Genomic DNA, 20,806 nt, shown 5'->3' on the forward strand with positions numbered 1-20,806 from the left:
CCTGTAAAACGTGATGGCAGGTCAAATGCTGCAGGCCAAATTTCGTGTGAATTAGAACATTTCTTGGACGTGCATAAACAACAAGAAACTAACAAACAAGCACGCGAACAATTTTATTTATATAGATAGAAGTTGGACTTCTATACCATTTCAAGCATTAAATGTGATTTCTATTTGTAAATTGTTAAATATAAATTGCCAGTTTAATTGCTATTTAAATATTCCACAAAATAATTGATTTAAATCACCTATTAGGCCTTATACTTCAATGTTTTTACGAAAATGTACAAAATATATTTGTGTATTAATGATAAATTATGAGCAAACCAATTGAAAAAGAATTTCGTCTCGGCCGCCACGGGGTTTCAAGAAATGACCCTTATCTTTGACCGTTTTTTTTTCTTCTAAAGCTCCAAAAGATACAAACGCCGCTTTTACCAGTTTCCTTTCATTAATAGGCGTTTTCAACGCTTTTGTGATTCTTTGCTTAGAAGGAAAGATGGTTATGAAAAATTTGGCCACTATAGTTACTTTTTCTCTCTTGCGTTTGGCCGTTCCGAACTTATTTGAGACATCAAGGACTAAAAAGAAGGTAAGAGTGAATGTTTTAGAATATTTTAATTAATTTAAGTATTTTTGAGGCATTATTTCATGTATTTTTCACATACGCTTTATTTGAATGTAACCTATTCTAAAGCCATGTTCATACGTACACCTTTTCAAATCGCTGCAAAGCGCTTTGTTACTGGTTTTAAATACGTTCACACTCGCCAGAAAACGATTAGTGACATTAAGCATAGTATATTCGACGGTTTTTCTTAGCGTATAGTTAATATTTAAAGTTCAGTTATCAATTATACGCTTTAAAAGACATTAAAGATAATCGTCAAACAGTATCACGTGGCTCTAGACGTTGCTATTGAAACTTCTAGAGCGTTTGCTTAATCTCTCTATTAGAAAGTTTCAGCAAACCCATTTCTAGGCGTTTACGCAAACGTCTACCAATCTCCAGAACGTTGCGGACGTTCGCGTAAACGCCTAAAAATGGGTTTGCTGAAACTGTCTATTAACGTTTTATATACGCCTGTTAATAAATTCACGACAAATAATAATTTAACACTTCTTTAATCAGGAAAAGATCTATACTGACTGCCCAAATGTTCGTGTTAACAATGGATGGAAAGGTTTTGAATAACCACATAAAGTGTGAAAACATTATTGAAGCTATAGGAGCTTTGTTTGGAATGTATTTTATGGCCAACATTGCGTACCCTCCTGGGTGTAAATGCACTCTGGAATTTCTTCAAAGGTAAACGATCTATTTCTATTCAACACTTTATATTTGAACCACTAAATAATTGTAATTGTTATTTTAGATATGCAGCCAAAATAAATCCTCAAAAATCAACAACTTGCCAAAAGCCTTCCGCCGTGCACCCTAAGGTTTTGACATTAATTAAAAAGCTAGCAAATTGGAAACTCTCAAATGATAGGTAACATTTTTTTGTTTTTTGTTTTTTTTCGGTCCTTCACGTGTCATGTGCCAAAATTAATTTTCCCTTTAAACCAAGTAACTTAATTTTTTTCCATGATATTTCAAATCTCCAATTTTTGAGCGTTTGTTTTGAGAATTTACGTCTATTAGTACACATTTCTGTTGTGTACTAAAATTAACAACAGGTCCCCAATATAAGTAAAATCAGGCAGTAGCGTAATTTAAATGGCAAGAAATTAATCCGTAAATTTATAATTAAGACGGAAGTCAGTGGTTGTGCTTCGGGAAAAAATCAAGAGATGGCGATGTCTAGGCTGGTGTTGTCCGAAAAGAGTTTTATTTCAATTCCAAGTGATTTGATTAGATTCATTGTACTGTTAAAGTTGAGAGCGCATTTTTATGAAACGTCATTGCGCTGAGATTTTAGCTCATGCAATAAAACGATATAGCGCGTTACATTATATATTTTTTTTAATTAAGTCGCTCACCAAGATAATTTAGCGACTTCCCATGCCAGTTAGTCGAGATACTAAAAACAATACGGTTTTAATTTAATATAAAATTAGTACCTTGAGATAGCGGTGCCGTTTTCAATCGTGAACTAGATTCATGTCAAATCTATCGAAAGCAGTTTAAATTTTAAAAGTCGGTAAAACATGTATAATTAAAAAATCGAATACGAAGCGTCAATCATTGACAAGTTAAGGATCATAATAAAATAATGCAAAAAAACGCAGTTTAATATCTTTGTTATTATAGAATTTGAGAGTCTCGTAAGAACATCTTATTTCTATGGTTATAGCAGACTTGCGCCTTAAGCATCATATATACTAGATACATAGTTATTGGCAAATACTGCGGTTATATATGACTGGTATTTAGCGAATAATTATCTTCTTTCTATTGTTTTTATAACCCTTCAGGTAGGCCTATTAATTTTCTCATTTGCCCTTATTTTCTTTATATTATTTTCAATCAAATGCACTTGTGTTATTTGTTTTTATTCGATTGCATTTATGTTTTTTTTTGTTATTTTAGTGACATTTCTGGAAGCACTATGGAATAACCTTGTATTCTCTCGACGTTAGTTGAAAATAAAACAAATTGATCGCAAATTTAAATTTTAAATTTTTTTCACTGACTACTTGCAGCTTACAATATTTATTTTGATACATAGTGAAAAGATGACAAATTACTGGTTTACTACTATATCAAATAGTTCGATATATAATAGATCTTTCTATAAAATAGCCTACGCTTGCTGAACTTATTTTTATGTTACTCATTCGTCATGAAATACGTAATAGTTCTGTTCAGTTTATACTAAAAAACCGGAAGAACTCTCGAATTTACACTGATGTCCAGGAATTTTCGTAGTGAAACGTTATTCATACGTCACCCGTGACGTAGCAGCAAAGTCAAAACAAGAAAGCCAACGTTACTTAATAAAAAGGCCTATTTAGCAATGTTGCTATACTGTTAAATTAGGAGCAGGAATATTAAAGGTATCACATTTTTGCGGTTTCAAAAACGGCTAATAATACTGCTAAACTAACCGCTGGAATTGTGAAGGTTAGAAATAGGTCTAAGCTGTTTAATAATCGGCTGATGCTGCCATTAAAACAGCCGAATTTTGTTTGATAAACGGCCTATGTTGCCATAAAAATAGCCGAATTTTGTTTGATAAACGGCCTATGTTGCTATAAAAACGGCAGAACGCTGTTTGATAAACGGCCGATGTTGCTATAAAAACAGCAAAACGCTGTTTGATAAACGGCCGATGTTGCTATAAAAACGGCAGAACGCTGTTTGATAAACGGCTGATGTTGCTATAAAAACAGCCGATCGAATGCTGTTGGATAAACGGCTGAAGTTACTTAAAAAACCACAGTAGAATTATCAAAAGTAACATCTGTACTGCTATAAATACAACTAAGATTACTAATGAAAAACCAGCACGAATTTTAAAATTAACATAACTGCCCGTTAAAAATATGTCTAATCTTACTGTAAAAAAACAGTTCTGATACTGGTTATTACATAAACATACTGTTTTAAGTACATTTAACGTTACTGTTAAGAAACCAGCAGGTACCTTAACTTTAACTTATCTTTGCCGTGTTAAAAACGTTGGCCAGGAATGTTTAAAAAACGGAAGTCTTATAGTAAATATAACGAATGTGTTAGCTGTAAAATTAACAGGGTGTTCAACATTGTAAAAAAAACAGCCAATGCTGGCAGTTTTAAATAAAGTAAACTGCTGGCATCTAAGCTGACTGCAGCTAGCTGTCAATATTACGGCAATATTTTTTGTGTGCAGTCCTTCCACGTTTCAACGATTAATGGACCGAGTCCTCAAACATGGTGACCACTTGGGCATATATTGGTACTTAGATGACATCATCATCGCCAGCCAGACTTGGGCCGAACATACCAAGCCTTGAGGCTCATATTTTCACAATTAGAGAAGGCCGGGCTAGCCATCAAACTTTCCAAATGTGCTTTCGCTTGCCGAGAAGTAAATGTGCTGGGTCATATTATAAGCTAAGAAGGGGTGAAAATCAACGAAGATAAGGTCCAAGCCATCAGACAGTATGCCACACCGAAGAACGTTGGAGAGCTCGCCACCTTCCTAAATATGGTCACTTATCACATAAAAGAAAGGGTGTCCCTTGGAAATGGGGAGATGTCGAAAAGAATAGTTTCCAAGAAATCAAAAACAGTATTGCTAATGCAGTTGTTTTGAAAGTGCCCGATCCGAAGATCCCGTTCATAGTTAGTTCGCTATAGGGGCGATGCTGTCACAAGTCCAGGACGGCAAGGAAGTTCCGATAGCGTATACCAGTCGTATATTCAGAGGGGCTAAGGAGCGATACAGTATTCCCGAGAAAGAATGTCTTGCGATTGTCTATGCCATTGAAAAATGCAGGTATCATTTGGAAGGTCAAAAATTTACTGTTGTCACCGATCACAAAGCATTGACTTGGTTGTTTAATCTCAAGAATCCAAAGAGCCAATTAATTCGTTGGGCGTTGCTCCTACAAGAGTACAACTTTGATGTATTGTATATACCCGGAAAAGCAAATAGGGTAGCTGACGCTTTGTCACAATCAGTAGACGTGTTACAAAAAGATGAAACTTTACCATTAAAGCAATTGTTAACAATTTATTTAGCAACAGGTCAACAGATGCTCGATCCTATTCTAATAGAGGATATCAAGAAGGCGCAGGAAGAAGACGACGCGTGGAGCTCTCTCTGGAAGTCTCTACGTGACGGTGCTAATCATGACCTATATGAACTGAATCACGACATTCTGTATCGCAAATCTACTACACACAAGCCCATGACCAATTTCATAATCACCCTACTGCTGGACATCAAAGTAAACTGGTAATTGAACGTAAAATTTCTAAGAAATATTATTATCTAAAATTCCATGATGTCATTTTCGAGTGGATGAGAAAATGTAACACCAGTCAGCAATACAAAGCTAGTAATACGAAACCACCAGGGAAGATGATAAGTAATACATCAACCGATGGTCCGAACCAACAAGTATCGATATGATGGGGCATTTACTAACCACTGCTAAAAACAATCGATTTTGGATAATAATATTTCTTAGTAATTTTAGTTAATGGAACGACAACGCCTTCGTTTAACATATTGTGGACCTCTTCATCTACAATCTCTTGCTCTTTCTTGGAGAAACGTCTAGGTTTTCTTTGTACTGGTTGCGATCCTTCTTTTAGCTTGATTTTATGTTTGGTCCAGTCAGTTTGTCCAGTGCGATCAGTTACAACTGTAGGAAATTGTTTAAGTAATTCGACCAATTCACCTTTCTGCTGAGACGTGATATTCTCAGAGTCGATGACTTTATGTTACTTGGTTATTCCATCGCATCTCGTGTCGGCTGAAATCAATAGTAGCTTTTATTCGGGTCAAATAGTCAGTACCTAGAATGACGGCACAAGGTAGAGAGCCAATGAAATTGAAGGTGAGATATCCGGTATCCACATTTTTAATTTGAGTGGGAAGGTTTATCTGTCCGAAGATTGGAATCGTTTCTCCATTAGCCTGAAAACAATTCTCATTATAAGCAGTTAACTTATTTCTGATTCCCATACTATCCAAATATTTTCTTGTTATAAAACTGGCATCTGCTCCAGTATCAAGACATGCTAAACGTTTGTTAGTTTTATTTAGGGTGAAAAACACTCCATACGACTGATGCATATTCCTACTCAATAAAACAGGACTTGTAGGCTTCGAGGATTGAATTCCTGTTTTATTCAATCCTGCGGAAAGTTTTCCTTCTCTGTCCCAGCATCAGTTATTTTGGTTTTTGTGTTCTTGTTCTTACGTTACGACTCCTAGATGTAATGGATATTGAGGAGGAGTTGTTGGACAAAGACTGGGATGATGGCCAACTTCTCCACATTATTCTTTAAAGTTGTGACTTATTTGGACTGTGGCATAGGTAGACTTAACATTAAGTTTTTCTGAACCACTCGGTCTATAAACTTACTGACCCTTTCATCTGGTTCTTGACGTGTGTTCTCGATTTGAAACCGGAGACTCCTTTCAATTCCATTTGGAATGAATCGTTTTCGGAAAGCACCACCTTGTGTTCCTATCGATGGTCGTCCTCCAGAACTAGTGCTCGGATTTCGATTAATTTTTATCCATGAATAAAATAAGCCCGGCGTTATTTAAGTAATATTTATTTAAATAACCGATAGTTGAATAAAAATTATGAAAAGTTTTAATAATCGCGAGTGAATAAGCCTATTATTTAAATAAAACAAACAATTATTTAAATAAATGCCACTTTTTTCCAAATAAATGCTTGGTTGCGTAAATAACATAATTAAATAAGTCAAAATGATATCCTTTTTACCAACGTTTGTTAAATAAATCGGAAAATTTGTGAATAATGAATAAACAATTCCGAGTACTATCCAGAACCAATGGTCGACCCAAATGACAATCGATTAGATGGCAATTGTTGGATACCTGGCAACTGTGTCTGTTGGCCAATTGGACTACTTAAGTGAACACCTCGATGTTGCGGATTACTTCCGGCCGGTACAGAAATATTAAAAGGCAATCCTCCATGTGGAGTGTTAGTAGTGGTCCGTGGTGGATAATATAATCTCGTGGTGGCGTGCCGCCTACAGAGGGAGGTGGTGGTTGCGAAGCAGAAGGAGAAGTTCATCGCATCCTGTAAGACTTTCATCAAATCAGCCAAAGTGTACGCTGGTTGCTGGCTTGTTGTTGTTGCTGGTGTTGCAACTGTCGGACTGACTATGGACCCCGTAGCTGTCGGAGAACTTGGGCCCGTGTAGCACATGGGAGTCATTTAAGGGTCGTATTGTAGTCGAAGAGTCTGTTTCAGGTCCATGACCAAAAGCTGACCTTTAGAAGTCTGAAATTGTTTCGTGTTATAAGTATGAAAAGATAAATTTGTTTTTTTGACTTTTTTTGGTCAAGGTGTCGACGGTAATTTATTAACCAGTAACAGACTTTGAAAATAACTTCTCTGACTTTTATAAATGACAAAAACGTAATTAAATATGGTCCTACGAAAAGCAAAAAATACTGCTCTCACGTTATAAATGCTTAAACAATTCGCTAAAATTAATGAACTCCCAAAGTTTGGAAATGGCCACTATAGTAATCTGCTCGGATTCAAAAAGCGCCCTTACTCACCCGAGAAAGTTTTTTCGCGCTTTTTATAAAAATTTATAGTCTGGATTAGATGTACTTCTCGTTTAAGACGCGTGTGCTGTACGTCACCTACATGTAGCTTCTTAAGGACATTGTTTCAACGTGTAACGATTGATATAGTTTAGCATGGATGAAGACAAAGTAAATGAGTGAAACTTTTCACATACTTTTACCGAGGAAGCAATTGTACAAACGTTTTATAAAGTTTTTAACACCTAAATTTAAATTGCTTTTGCAGTAGGGTGATGACAATAATTTCACAAGTTTTTAGTCTTGCCAATTGCGTACCAATTCCTCGACGACGGCTGATATATCTTTAACTAAAGACTAACCACAGTGCCTTTATTTTGTTTCATACGCTTAGAGGTCTCGCGGCCTCGGGCGAAATGCATGGGCGATACTGAGTGTAGCGGCCCTCCGGTATATACATCCTTATGGTAAATTTTTAGCGGCCCTGGGCGACGGCCCGGCTCGCCACCCCCCCTATTCACGGCCCTGCTCATACGTGAAATATTCTTTGCAATTGTCAGTGTTACGCTCATGAGAATTCCCTTTCCTAATGACGATAAAGCAGTGGAATTTGTGACGTTACCCGAATGACGATAAAGCAGTGGAATTTGTGACGTTACCCGAATACTGATTTAGTGCACTTTGTTTTCAACATCTTTTCTAGGGCTGGGTGAATAACCGAATTAACCGAATATCGAGACGAATAACTGTCTCGATATTCGTTTCACGCCCCAAATAAAATTTCTGTTATTCGTTAAATATTTGGAACCTAAAGACTTTTATTCCTGCCTCCCCAATCGGCTTGTGCCACGGCATAGCTGTCTATGGGGAGGGTGAAGGCTAAACCGGTTTTTTGGGAATGAAATTTATATGGTAAAGCTATCACTTGGCGGCGAGGGGCTAACCACTCTCTGAAAAGCTGTACACCGATTACTTAAATATGAAAATGAGTACAGCCTTTGTTAGTGCTAAATCTGTACTCACTTACGTAATCATTTTAGTGCAGTCAAAGCTAGTAAAATTCAATTAAAAGAATCTATTGGTAAATTCTATACATATATAAAATATTGTATGTCATTGGTCAGTTGGCTCTCGGCCGATACTTTTTTGTGTGTACAGATAGCTTTTTTTTATTTACGTCATAGGTCACCTATTAAGCCATTAATTATATCAGTTCTACCATTTAGATATTTAAATTTAAAGTATTTCGACTAATAGACCTGTTATTCGACTAATATTTGGACCTATATTCGGCATATTATTAACTAATATTTGGACCTATATTCGGCATATTATTAACTAATATTTGGACCTATATTCGGCATATTATTTAACTAATATTTGGGCCTATGTTCGGCATATTATTTAACTAATATTTGGGCCTATTATTCGACGAATAATTGATAAGGCAGTATTTGCATTAAGCCTAAATATTTGGTAGTTGGTACGTCTCAGTAGTCCTATTGCGTAATCGAGATGACTGGGTAGTCTTGGACGATAAACAATTAACCTCTATGACGAATTTTGTAAAGAACCAAAGTGACTCGTATCTCCTGGTTTTGGAAAAAAATATAATGGGCCTTACATTTGTACCAAATATATTTTTAAGTACGTCTTGCTAAATTATCATTTCAATTGGTTTTGTAATAATAAACGTGTTTTTATTTAAATTGCTTTGTTCCTCACAAAGCAGACAGAAAGTGCACCACTTAAAAACTATATTTACACACAACTCGTGTTAAGCCCCTAAATGGACTGAAATTACTTGTAGAGTGTTATGCGAAATTTGAAAAATTAATATCATATCAATTTCCCGCTCTAAACATTTACGTGTAATTTGAAATTTCCAATGATATTTTTCTAATTTAGCATAATGCAGCAGAAGTAAATACACCGCATTTATGAGACCGCTATATATCTCATACTAACAATGTAAGTGCATTTTCCGTATGGGATCCCCTTTAATCGACGTTTTCAAGTTTCGCACCTTCATAGCTCCACTATCGCCATCTAACGACTAGTTGGTGAAATTTTTGGCGGGAACTGAAAGGGGTGGGATTCGGATGGAATTTTATATCCCCAAGTTAAGGAAAATGCCTTTTAAAATTTTGGCACTCTACAATAACAATGGTTTATTAACTTTTGATAAAATCTACGAGCGAATGAAACTTCAATTTCGGCACCTTTACGGGTTTAAGCTGAGATGATTATGAATGCAGTTTTTTTAGTAGTGCGAAAGGAAAATTATATTAAAAAAGAATAATAATCCTTGGAAGACGAAGGTACATTATTAATTAATATATTAATTTGTAAATATTCTTTTGAACATTTTACGTGGTAGGGAAATGTAATACGTGCGGTAACTTTTTAGGCGTGATGCGTCATACACATCCATAGAAATAGAAATTAGACTAGAACCACTGCGCTTTCCGCCAATCCCAAAGGAAACGGGAAAGCTAGAAGGCTGCCATTAGGGTGGAATCGGGCTATTCGCGCCATCTGACAATCGCATTAAACATTGTCACCATGGTTACAGCGGAAATTTTGAAGGCGGCGAGCCACTGCGCATCGCGTCGTGGGCAGTGACGGTACTTTTGTGTTCGTTTTTCGCGTATATAAGCACGGCCGTGCTATAAGCATGACCGCGAACATTTAACAATTTGGCAAGTTCTGTGGTAGAACGCTCTTCTGTCGTGCAGGAGGGCTCGGGTTCGCCCGATACTATCACAAATTGAAAAATATTTATACTACACCCAATGACAACAAAAAAGGGGCGCTTTTGGAAAAACCTTTTCCCCAATTTTAAGAAACTGCGTACGCAGCGATTACACTTAGCTCCGAAAATGCGTTCGCAGCTCAGACAGACACACACACCCACAGACAGACACGGTGATTGTAATACCCCTCCTGAGCTAAAAATGGTAAAAAATTGCGTATTTTTGGCTCTGTACTAACCGATTTCAGAAATAAATAAAATGCTCCGTTCATAAATATGTAATATTATAGGAATTATTTTATACTAATCTCGGCATATAAGTGTTTTTCATTTTCAGCGAACTTCAAGACCATGTGTTTGACGTTGAGTTTGGGATGGGCCATCATCGCGATAGTTTAATTAGAAAACTAATTACCAAAACCTGGAAATGAAAGGGAAAGCAATTAGACATAAGCTTTCTAAGCTTATTTTAATTTAAGGCCAGTAAATTTAAAACGTTTATAAAACTGTAATTTACGGTAATGTAGATTCTTGTGAACGTAATGATTTTCTTAGTTGTTTAAATAACTTATATAATGTCGTTGATATAATAAATCTGTCTATTTTACAACTTTACAATGTCGAAGAACATAAACAAACCAGACGACGTTGCGCCACGTGATCATATTTAGTTTCAATTTTTTTTATTAGATGGCGCGGATAGGCGCTATTTGACTCTAATGGGGGCCTTCTAGCTTGTTCGTCTCCCCACCAAACCGATCGAGGTGCTAGTGTAATTTCTATTTAGACTATTTCTATGCACACATCAGCGGTTTGGCGGGAAATTCGCTTGAAGAGAGTATCAGTGCCGAAAAAAGGTTCGGTTAGAAAATTAGCAATAAAACAATAGGAAGTGTCATACTTATTGCTATTATGTTACTTATGGTTACACTATATATGTAATTATCTAAATTTCAAAGTAACCGATATACTGCTTTGTAAAATCATATCGAAATGTTGTATATTATCCTTTTGTTAATATCGGTTGAAAAACGTTGTATTTTCTCTTTCGGCAAAAAAGTAGGCTTAGCGAAATTCAAATTAAAACAAAGTTAACGGAAGTTTTGGTGTTCATTTGTGGCGTAATTTGGTCCCACACATCGGCGTTTCAGTCCGCCAAAATAGCTCTCCGTTAAATTCAATCCCGGACTTTACATTAGTGGGAAACTTGTTCAAAATCCCAACAACTATCCGCCTAAACTTTTATTTATTACAAAAATTATGATAACTTGTCACGTGATAGTAACACTTTGAAATAAAAATATAAGAATGAAAGGGAAAGGGGTGCGAGAAGTGGACAGAATCAAGAGTTTAGCGAGTTAAAAGTTTATGGGCGTCCAGTAAAAGTGGCTGGCTAATGTATTTTGGGCTTCCTCGAGGAATGTCCATTGTTGTTAAGTTTCGAGCAATTCGAGTAGAGCGGCGGAGAAGGCGGGTATTCTTGGGTTCGCTGTTCTATAAAAAGACTTCAACATAGCGGCGATAAAAAGGAGCGAAAGGTAACGCGAAAAAATCTAAGTGCATTTTTGCCGCCCCGAAAATAGAGGAGAAACGAGAGGGAGGGGTGTGAAAGTCTATTTCAGTTGTCGGATTTTGTGGAAGAATTACGCCCTTTCTACGGGTCCGGGGAAGAAGAAAACTGGTTGGTTGCCTAAAAAATAGTGACGGTAGAAGAAGCGCGATTCGATTGAAGAACAGTGTCCTGAGCGAATATCTTGTTTTGCAGGAACGCAGTTGGGCCGACTGGGGAAATGTTTCTCCCTTACGGTTTTTTTTCGCCGCCAGGTCTGGGATCGGCGCGTACACAAAGACTAAAAGAATGTGACAAATACGAAAAGTTTTTCTTTTAAAAGAAAATAGTCGCGATAAACAAATGGGGCACACTCACTCTTTTCATTATTGCTGAGAAAATAGTTAGGGTATTTTTAAAACTAATAGAATTTAAGATATTCCTTCGGATAATTAATTTTACGTACGTGATATAGCTACTTAGGATTGCGAATGAGAAGAGAGGAGATTGTAGTACGAGCTATTGACTCTTTTCGAAAGCGCGTTCGGAGTTTTAGAGTGGCGTGCCATCTAAGAAAAGAAGGGTTATCCTTTAGTGAAATATTCTCGGCTCGAATTATGTTTACAAGTTTGTTCTTTACAAATGCCTTCTCTGGCTGGCTGGCTGGCTCTCCGGGCGCTCCATCAATCGATGATGATGTGACGATGTCGAGCTTTTCGTCGGGTCACACCCTTTCAGCGAAGGTTGACAATAGTGGACCCCCGCGCCGAAAATAAAGGAATAAAACGCGAGCTTTGTGAGCCCCGATAACGTGCCGGGGTCCCGACGTCGTCGTCTCTCAACAGATTCTCTTTTCGCTCCCCTTTCTCGTTCCTACGGCTCCGTACAAAGGAAAACCAGAATAAATAACTCTATTGACGCGAACAGAATTTTGGAATAAGTGCTTTTTCTCCTTTAAAAAATAGTCGGAAAGGGGCACCCTGGTCGCTATTTCGAACACGAGGACGCACCCGTTGCTAAAAAGGATTGGTCGAAGGAAGAGGGAAAATGTCACGACACGGACATCGCCTCTATATACGTGGAGATATCCCATCTCCGATTCAACCTCCCAACTTCCGGCGCCCGATATAAGGACGCCTAATACTTTCGAAATCGGATCAAGCAGTTCGCCTAAATAAAAGGACAGTGTGTCAGAATAACCCGGTGTACCTAGCAACAGGGGCCATACCACCGGAGGCCGATCATCATAGTGCCCTACGCCAGCGTTCCCAAGCCCGGACAGGTGACCCTACTACTGATCCGCACCTTAGACGCGAGCCACTCAAACCAGCAGAAGGTGCAGCAATGGGTGGACCAATTCCCACTTCGCACACAGCAGTGGGATTAAGAGTGGATGCTATAGCAACTCCAGCCGACACCCGACCTATGTAGGTAAAGAGTCAAACCCTTTGGAGAGACCTCCTAAAGTGGAACGACGGGCACACAGCGGTCCACATAACCCGGCACAGCTGGCACCGGAGGTTCCGGTGTGCCCCAAAAGGCCGGGAAACAGTGTGAAGCTCTCTTTGTCGTTAGGCCTATTTTTGGCACTACAACCGGACCACCGTACCCTCATACGGAGGCCCACCCCCCACATTAGGCTACCCAATCCTAAATAAAAGGAGAAAAAAATTAACAGGGAATATTTACGACGGCGCATATTCCAGAATTAGCGAGTCCCGACGTTTCTGTCCAAGCGTGGAGATCGGACATTTATTTTCGACGCCATCTCACTTTTGTATACTCTTTGTACCCTCCTTTATACTTATTTACGCGTTTTCAAGTTTTGTTCCGCTCTTCACTCGGATAATTCTCTCTCTTCTAGCTGGCGGGCATGCCCGGGTTTGGCCATATAGGTCAGTCCTCTTCTTTGTTTTTCAATTTCCCTCTGGTTCCCCTTTCGTTTTAGGCGGCGAGGAGAAGGGCTCGGAATTCCCAGGATCGCGATCCATCATCTCGAGGAAAGTGGCCCGAGCCGATTTGAAAGTAAACACGCAGCCCGCAACGAGAGATAGAACAGAGAGAGAGAGAGAGCCAACCCCGGAAAAGAACGCGTCTGCAGTATAAGGAAAGGAGCCGCCAGAACTTAGCGAAAATTGAATATAGCTTCCGCGCTGTATTTGCATTCGGGCCTTGCCATTTCGTTGCATTTTTTATCTCTCTCTACGACTAGCCCGCGCTAAAGAATAAATGATCTTACATCCGACCAACAGGACCGAACCGTCAGCCTAGGTTACATTATGGTTGAATTTGGGTCTTTTGGATACTTAAAGAAAATGAAAGTAGTTAAATAGTGTACAGCTTATTTAAAGCCGTTTTTCAAAACACTACCCGCTAGTGGCTTCAACATTCTTGCAGTTGAAGAGCCAGAATTTTAATTACAAACTTTAAAGAATGCCATAGTTTTTGTTTACGTCCGCCAACCTAGATGAGCTTTTAAGTGGTGCCGCGTCGTTTCGCGATCAAAAGTTTGATACCGAAGGTTCAGTACAAAAGTTAATTTCACTTTTTCGAACCCCCTACGTTCTCTATACTCCGAACACCGGTTTACCGCTTCTATGGGTGCCTAGTGAACACTTAGTTACCTGGATGGCCGATGGGTATAGGGAACTCAACAAACATCAGCTTTAGAATCACATCGCGCGCGGGCTTAGAGCGGAGCTTCGTGACCTAGATACGGGTCGAGTCTCGTCGGTTGACTTCCATTTTTCATCGGCGGAGCCAGAATGCAACAGCGATAAGAAAATTAATACTTTAAACTTTTAGACATTTTTGCTGTTTCCTTGGCCAACCCGTTTTAGATAGTTGTTGGCGTTTAAGATTTACGAAGATATAAAACCTTCGGCAAACAAACAGAGGACCGTCCTTAATAACGAGATATCAATTACGCGTTTAACTCCAAGCTAAAACTCGAAAGGAGAGGGAGGAGAAACGGGGCCTTTCGGCGCGTACATAGGAGCGAAACAACCCGAGGGAAACCGCAACCTAAAATTTCGAAAGGCATCATTTGTCTCGAGCCATTCTGACACCTTTAATCCCGTCATAACAAGGGGAGCCTTAGCCCCCACCGAGGCTCTTTTCCCCATCATCTCTGGCTAGCTCGATACATTTTCGCCTATGCGCTGAGGCGATTAGAAGCTTAAGAAACAAAAAAGGCCAGGGGATTTTTTTGCACGCTTTTTCCGCCGTATTTTTCGAGTTGCCACTGCCTGCCCTTGTATATGGCCGGAACAATCTCAACGTATAAGAACAACGTCAATTTTTTCGATAAAGAGCAATCTAAGAGTATATAGTATCTTATTCCTCGAGATCCTTAGCGAAAAAGAGGCCAAAACGAGAGTGAAGGCGAAATCGTATTTTAAGAGTTTCCCACTATTTTTATTTTCGCGAATTTTTTACTAACACTTGGAAGTCGAATTTTTTTCCCTTTCGCTCGCCCACCCTCGCCGCTTTTTAATCCATACGAAAGTAAAGAAATAAAATGGGTGGTTTTATATCTTCTCTTTCCATAAATTCGAAATACGAGTTAGAAAGAAGATTATCGAAACGTACCTACTTTTAACTAAAATAAAAAAAAAGTATGCAAATTTAGAGTGGTAAAAAAGCCCCATAAGCTTTCTCGAGGCGCCGTAGATACGGAAGGCGCTTCACATAAATTTCAGGCTACAAAGACATTAAGCCTATTATTTTTTTCCATTCCTTTTCCGTTCCTCGGTAAAAGGAGTACCCATTGCTATTTTACATGGAAAGTAATCCGAGGATTATTTATTACCGTAGTTCGCGAACCAGGCCATAGACTGAATTTTTCTGGCCTTTTCATTGAGGTCACCATCCTGGATGGACCCGAGGTATATTCCAAAGTACCTGGTGCGAAGGCGGAGATGGGGTCAACCTCGAATAACTTTATCGAAACAGCTAGTTTAACGATATTGGCCGCTTGGAACAAGCTTATATTCCCGATTATTTATCATAAAAACCGTAACAGTTGTTGAACGATTTTCACTTGTGACGTCACGATAGGCTTCGAAAGGGTATCAAATTAACCCGTTCCACGAGCAGGTTTTTCTGATATGGTTAATAAACGTGTGGTTGTTGAAAAAAATTTGATTGATTTTAAAAGGGGTTTGAGCGTTTTGGCGTTCAACAACCATTTGCAACGCGATCAAAAGTATCGAATTTATGTCTAAAATTTTGTCCAAAACTAAAAAACTCGCGGCAAAGTCGCCAGATTATAAAACTAATTAGAGGCGTTTCAATTCGTTTTTAGTTTGAATTTTACGAAACCATGAAAGCCTTTGAAAAAGATGAGGGAATTCGGAAGAGAGGGTGGGCAAAAACCTCTTCACATTTTTGCGTCGCAATTTTGACAAAGGACTCTTAAAAAACAATACGGTATTGTCAAAGTGTTTCAAAAAAATAAACAACAGGCTGCGATGACAGGCGTCTGACACAGACATGGCGTCCCCCCTCCGTAGTATCCGGAGTGTCACTTAAGCCTTTCGGAAAGCTCCCACTTTTTACCCAAAATCTCCCACGAACTAGAACAAAGAAATTGCCGACTACCATTCTACGAATAATATATTCACCGCAAGAATAGTTCTCGGGACCATTATTAGCAGGCCTAGACACTAGATTGAGCGAGTAGAAGAAAGCGCTTTCAAAATGAAGACCACGTGTGTTTCGGAGTTTTGCTTATCGCTTCATTCGGGGGAAAGTCTCAATTAGATTTTTTACGTTCAATTTGCAACTTTTGAGTTTTTACTTTCCTATATTGGATGGGAATTTGAACAATAAGAAGAAACGAAGGAGGTCTTTTAGGAAATAAAATCTCGCGAGAAACTTCCTTAGAAATAGGTAATGAGATATACGAAGAAATTTCTACTATACACTCCGCGTATAGGACTTTATAAAGTTACCGTTGGAGTTTCAAATCTCAAGAAACTATTTCTGAAATTTTCGGAACCTTTTTCACTCTTCGCTTTTTTTCGAGGAAATAAATCTTATGACGCGCGTTTGTGCAAAAATTCTTTTCACGGCAGCACCCGGAATTTTGTCTTTGAAAACCCTTTAGAAAAATAAATTAAGGTTGTTTTTGGTAGTGTATCGGAGGCCCCCCCACCGTGTAGAAATAAGAGTCGACACAATGAGGATCTAAATTGGAGTGACGAGAGCTTCTATTCCAGGAAACGAAAGAGTTGGGCTTCTCTGACAGGCAGCCGACTGAAGTTGATTATAGGAAGCAAACTCCAAAATCGAAGAGACAAGACCTCCCAACTAAAGTCGGGAGTTTCAAAGAAAAGCTACCTTCATTGAATTTATTATAGTAACAAAGTAAAAAATTGCGGTTTGTCTCTTGATGTTATTACCGAGGCTTTGACAAAAATCTTTACTAACGAGCCTTAATCAACAGTAATTATCAACCGTAGGAGGTACGCTTTGAGACATTTTGAAAACGTGGAGATTGTGACTTTGAGAATTAGCCACAGGGAGATTTCTGAAGCGAGGGAGAGTGAGTGAGAGAGCGAGTGCTACGGATTGAATTATGAGGGTACATCGCGCCATTAAAACGGGAGACAAAGGTAATGGGGCTTCTCCCGCCCGCGCCCCTCCGTCCTGCGTTTGATTTCAATGTCAAGAGAGCCCCCGATTGATTAACGAGAGGAAGGAGCATATTTCTGGGGTGGGTGGGTATCTGGTCGACGGAGGGATATATGGCCCCCGAGGTTAAATGGATATGAGTAACTAGAAACTAACCAAAGAATCGACCGATGCGCATTTTGCGTCCCTTCACTTTTAACGGTAATTTACGGAAATGTATAGAAAACAGTTCACTTTTACAAAGGCTCGCGAATTCCGCCTTTCATCCCAAATGAATTAAATTTAAATAAATCCTTATAGTATAAATTTAAATTAAAACATTGTCGTGTCGATTTAATTATGAATTTAAAAATAGGTCTTCTGGGATGAATAATTAATCTTCCAAAGCTAATAATACGGGACTATGACCGGCGTTAAGGCGCGACGTCGGTTCGGTTGTCTTACGGGAATCCGGGCAAGGATGGCGCCGAATACAGTGGAATTGTAGACAGTAAAAGTGAACAGTAAGCCGAGGAAGACTCGGCACGGCCGTATAATGCGCGTATCCGGGAGAGGTTAAGCTGAATAACAAAATCGCGGCCACGAGCGAGATTGTGAGGCAGCGGGTTCGCGTAAACAGCGTCGGATGGTGGATCGCGTGGGCGCAGTTGGGGAGAAAGAGGCCGGCTTTGTTAATGCGCGACTTGACAGAGGATGATTTATGAGTGTACCGGGTTCCGACCCTGGCCTTGCTCCGCCGATCTCAGCGCCACGCCGCCATTCTAATACGGACCTTCAATTCGGAGGGCCTTACACCCGCACCCCGGAATGTGATCGGAAGCTAATCGCGTACGCACTGTGACGAGAACCTCTACGGATTCTAGACTATTGGAATTTTTCTGGCCGAATTTGATAAGTTCAATTTTTGGCGAAGACGAGACGAGCCTTTTACCTTAGACCAAGAAACACAGGGACGTCTCGCTCATAGCATACCCAACGCTTTATTTTTCGGCGGGGCTTTGTTGCGGCTGTGGTAGGGAGAGGGGGGTTAGGTGATACAGATAGTCAATAGGCGCCATCCATGAGAGATAAAAATAACGTTTTTTAAAGATATTGAAAAAAAAAATAATAAGCTAAGAGTTACATATTTTTAAATTATTTTATATTTTTTAAATATTTTAGGGACACAAATATTAAAAAACATACCACAAATTTCGTTTTTTGGAGCCACGCTGTTGCAGGCCACGTGCTGACAGATTGTAGGGCTGTGCACGTGACTCAAATAGCCAATAAAAATTGACTCACCTTCGTTACTAGCGCGAGATAAATAGGAAAATAGGCAGCCGCAACGAAGCTTCGGGCGCGAAATATCTACCGTGCGACGTCCCTGTGTTTCTTGGTCTAAGCTTTTACTATCTCCTCATCAGGCGCGGAAAATTCTTTCAATGTCAATAATGCTTTTAAAAATATGCACTTTTTCCCTCTCAATGAGATTGTTTGTTAAATGGCTTTAAATCTGTAGCAAATTTGATCAACGTTTTTACCTCCTCCAAATTCAAAATTGGCCCCCCCAAAATGTTTGCCAAGGCCCCTCAAAACATATGCCGTAGCTCCTCCAACTGCAAAAGAATGTATAGACTACTAAGATAATACTTTTCGTATTGATCTACCAGCACATCTTCAGTGGCGTACCTTTGACGCTCGGGGCGGATCACGAATTTTCCACCCCTCCGAATTGCCAAAAGAGCAATCGTTTAATAGCTAAACGCAGTAAAAACTATGATACTATTTTAAATTATTTACTGACTAACTTGTGCATAGTACTCAATTAACAAATAATCACACCACTGTTGCACAATAATAATTTTAATTAGAAACGTTACAGCTGTTTCGGGACGACCTGCACGTCCCGAAACAGCTGTATCGTTTCTAAATAAACGTATTATTGTGCAACGTAACCATTACTAAAATCGCAATTTCTTGTAATTGAATGAACAATGTCGCCCATAGAAAATGCCACCCGGGGCGGACTGCCCCTCTAGGTACGCCACTGCTTATCTTAGGGAAATAGGTTACTTAAGTGTGTATTGTAAAACCGAAGGGAAAAATATATATTCGGCATTTCATCCTATCTAAGTTCTACTAGAAATAGTTGGCCCAGATTGGCACCCCCAAAATGAAATCCCTGGCGACGCCACTGGAACCACGGATACAACTTGTTAGTCTTTTAACCTAAGAAAGGAATTTTAGGATAAAAAGGACCAAATCGCGCGAAGGAACTAATTTAAAGATTTAGAATGTACACAAATATAGTTTAGTTTAAAGAATGAAATGGAGTTTACGGGTTATAGTCCTTCACAATCAACAAAAGGGAAAGACAACGACAATTAGAGGCGCACGACTTCCCCACATTTTTTCATTTTAGTGCTTTCTTTTAAAAGGGAAACGGATTAGAATCATTTTCGTTTCTAAAGAGCGAGAGAGTGAAAACGTTTCGAATATAAGAGGGAGCCACCGAGAGAGAAAGAAAGTAAACGTAGAAATAATGCTGTCGCGTCAAAGAAAGCGTAAAGGATTTTTTTTAACTCGAAAGAAGAGAACAACGCTGAAAAGGAGAGCTCCCTTTCCTCTTCCTGTAAAGGACTTTCGCCGAACGAATAGTCTTTTTAAAAGCCGAGACAAATCAAAGACGGGCTCAAAAAAAAAAAGGAAGGCGAGACTCAAAAGAAGTAATCAGTCTTTGATAATCTCTCTCAAATACGCTCTAGGCGCATTCCCCGGCTCCTCCATTCCGAACCAAATAGAGTGAAAAGTTCCCGAGTGGTAAATCCGATTCAGGGTTTCGTCCAAGTGCGGATACTCCAACGCTGGCTCTCCTTTAACTGTTTATACTTTAGTTGAAGGTAAAATGTACGATAAACTAGAATGATATGTAAAGGAGATTAAATAACAGTATGTTGTTCTATCCCTTAAGGTGGAAAAGTTGAGGACCATCGTTGGACTACAGATAACTATATCAACTTTCCCACTTAAAACTTATATCGCTATTTCTAAAAATAGGGTGTTATTCGACACGATTTTCCGAAAATAGCGTGTTATTTCCAAATCAGTGTTTTTTTTCTACCCGTTATTTCGAAAAAGCGTGGTAATTCATCCGTTATTTCGAAAAAGCGTGTTAGTACATAAGTTATTTCGAAAAAGCGTGTTATTTCATCCGTTATTTCCAAATCGGTGTTTTTTTTTCTACCCGTTATTTCAAAAAAGCGTGTTATTCCATCCGTTATTTCCAAATCGGTGTTTTTTTCTTCCCGTTATTTCGAAAAAGCGTGTTATTCCATCCGTTATTTCCAAATCGGTGTTTTTTTCTACCCGTTATTTCGAAAAAGCGTGTTATTCCATCCGTTATTTCGAAAAAGCGTGTTATTCCATCCGTTATTTCGAAAAAGCGTGTTATTACATCCGTTATTTCGAAAAAGCGTGTTATTACATAAGTTATTTCGAAAAAGCGTGTTATTTCATCCGTTATTTCCAAATCGGTGTTTTTTTTTCTACCCGTTATTTCAAAAAAGCGTGTTATTCCATCCATTATTTCCAAATCGGTGTTTTTTTCTACCCGTTATTTCGAAAAAGCGTGTTATTCCATCCGTTATTTCCAAATCGGTGTTTTTTTCTACCCGTTATTTCGAAAAA

The 20,806-nt window shown here is 38.9% G+C and overlaps 1 protein-coding gene across 1 annotated transcript; it reads left to right on the plus strand.

The window, feature by feature from the left end:
* The first annotated feature begins 533 nt into the window (after window positions 1-533).
* LOC149932465 (uncharacterized) lies at window positions 534-3,939 on the plus strand. Its single transcript, XM_090157125.1, has 4 exons — window positions 534-592; window positions 1,133-1,309; window positions 1,377-1,493; window positions 3,816-3,939. Exons 2-4 carry the CDS (start codon window positions 1,158-1,160, stop codon window positions 3,937-3,939), a joined length of 393 nt encoding a protein of 130 aa, XP_090013251.1. The 5' UTR covers window positions 534-592; window positions 1,133-1,157.
* Window positions 3,940-20,806: the final 16,867 nt, after the last annotated feature.

The sequence above is a fragment of the Leiobunum rupestre genome, chromosome 8, assembly GCF_980474605.1.
Source record: "Leiobunum rupestre chromosome 8, qqLeiRupe1.1.hap1, whole genome shotgun sequence".
Classification (NCBI taxonomy): Eukaryota; Metazoa; Arthropoda; class Arachnida; order Opiliones; family Sclerosomatidae; genus Leiobunum; species Leiobunum rupestre.

Bases quoted from the DNA above. Each gene is read 5' to 3' on its own strand.
- LOC149932465 (XM_090157125.1), top strand. From the start codon at position 1,158: ATGTTCGTGTTAACAATGGATGGAAAGGTTTTGAATAACCACATAAAG. The intron at 1,310-1,376 runs GTAAACGATCTA...TTGTTATTTTAG, and splicing joins ACTCTGGAATTTCTTCAAAG to ATATGCAGCCAAAATAAATC. The intron at 1,494-3,815 runs GTAACATTTTTT...TTTTGTGTGCAG, and splicing joins TGGAAACTCTCAAATGATAG to TCCTTCCACGTTTCAACGAT.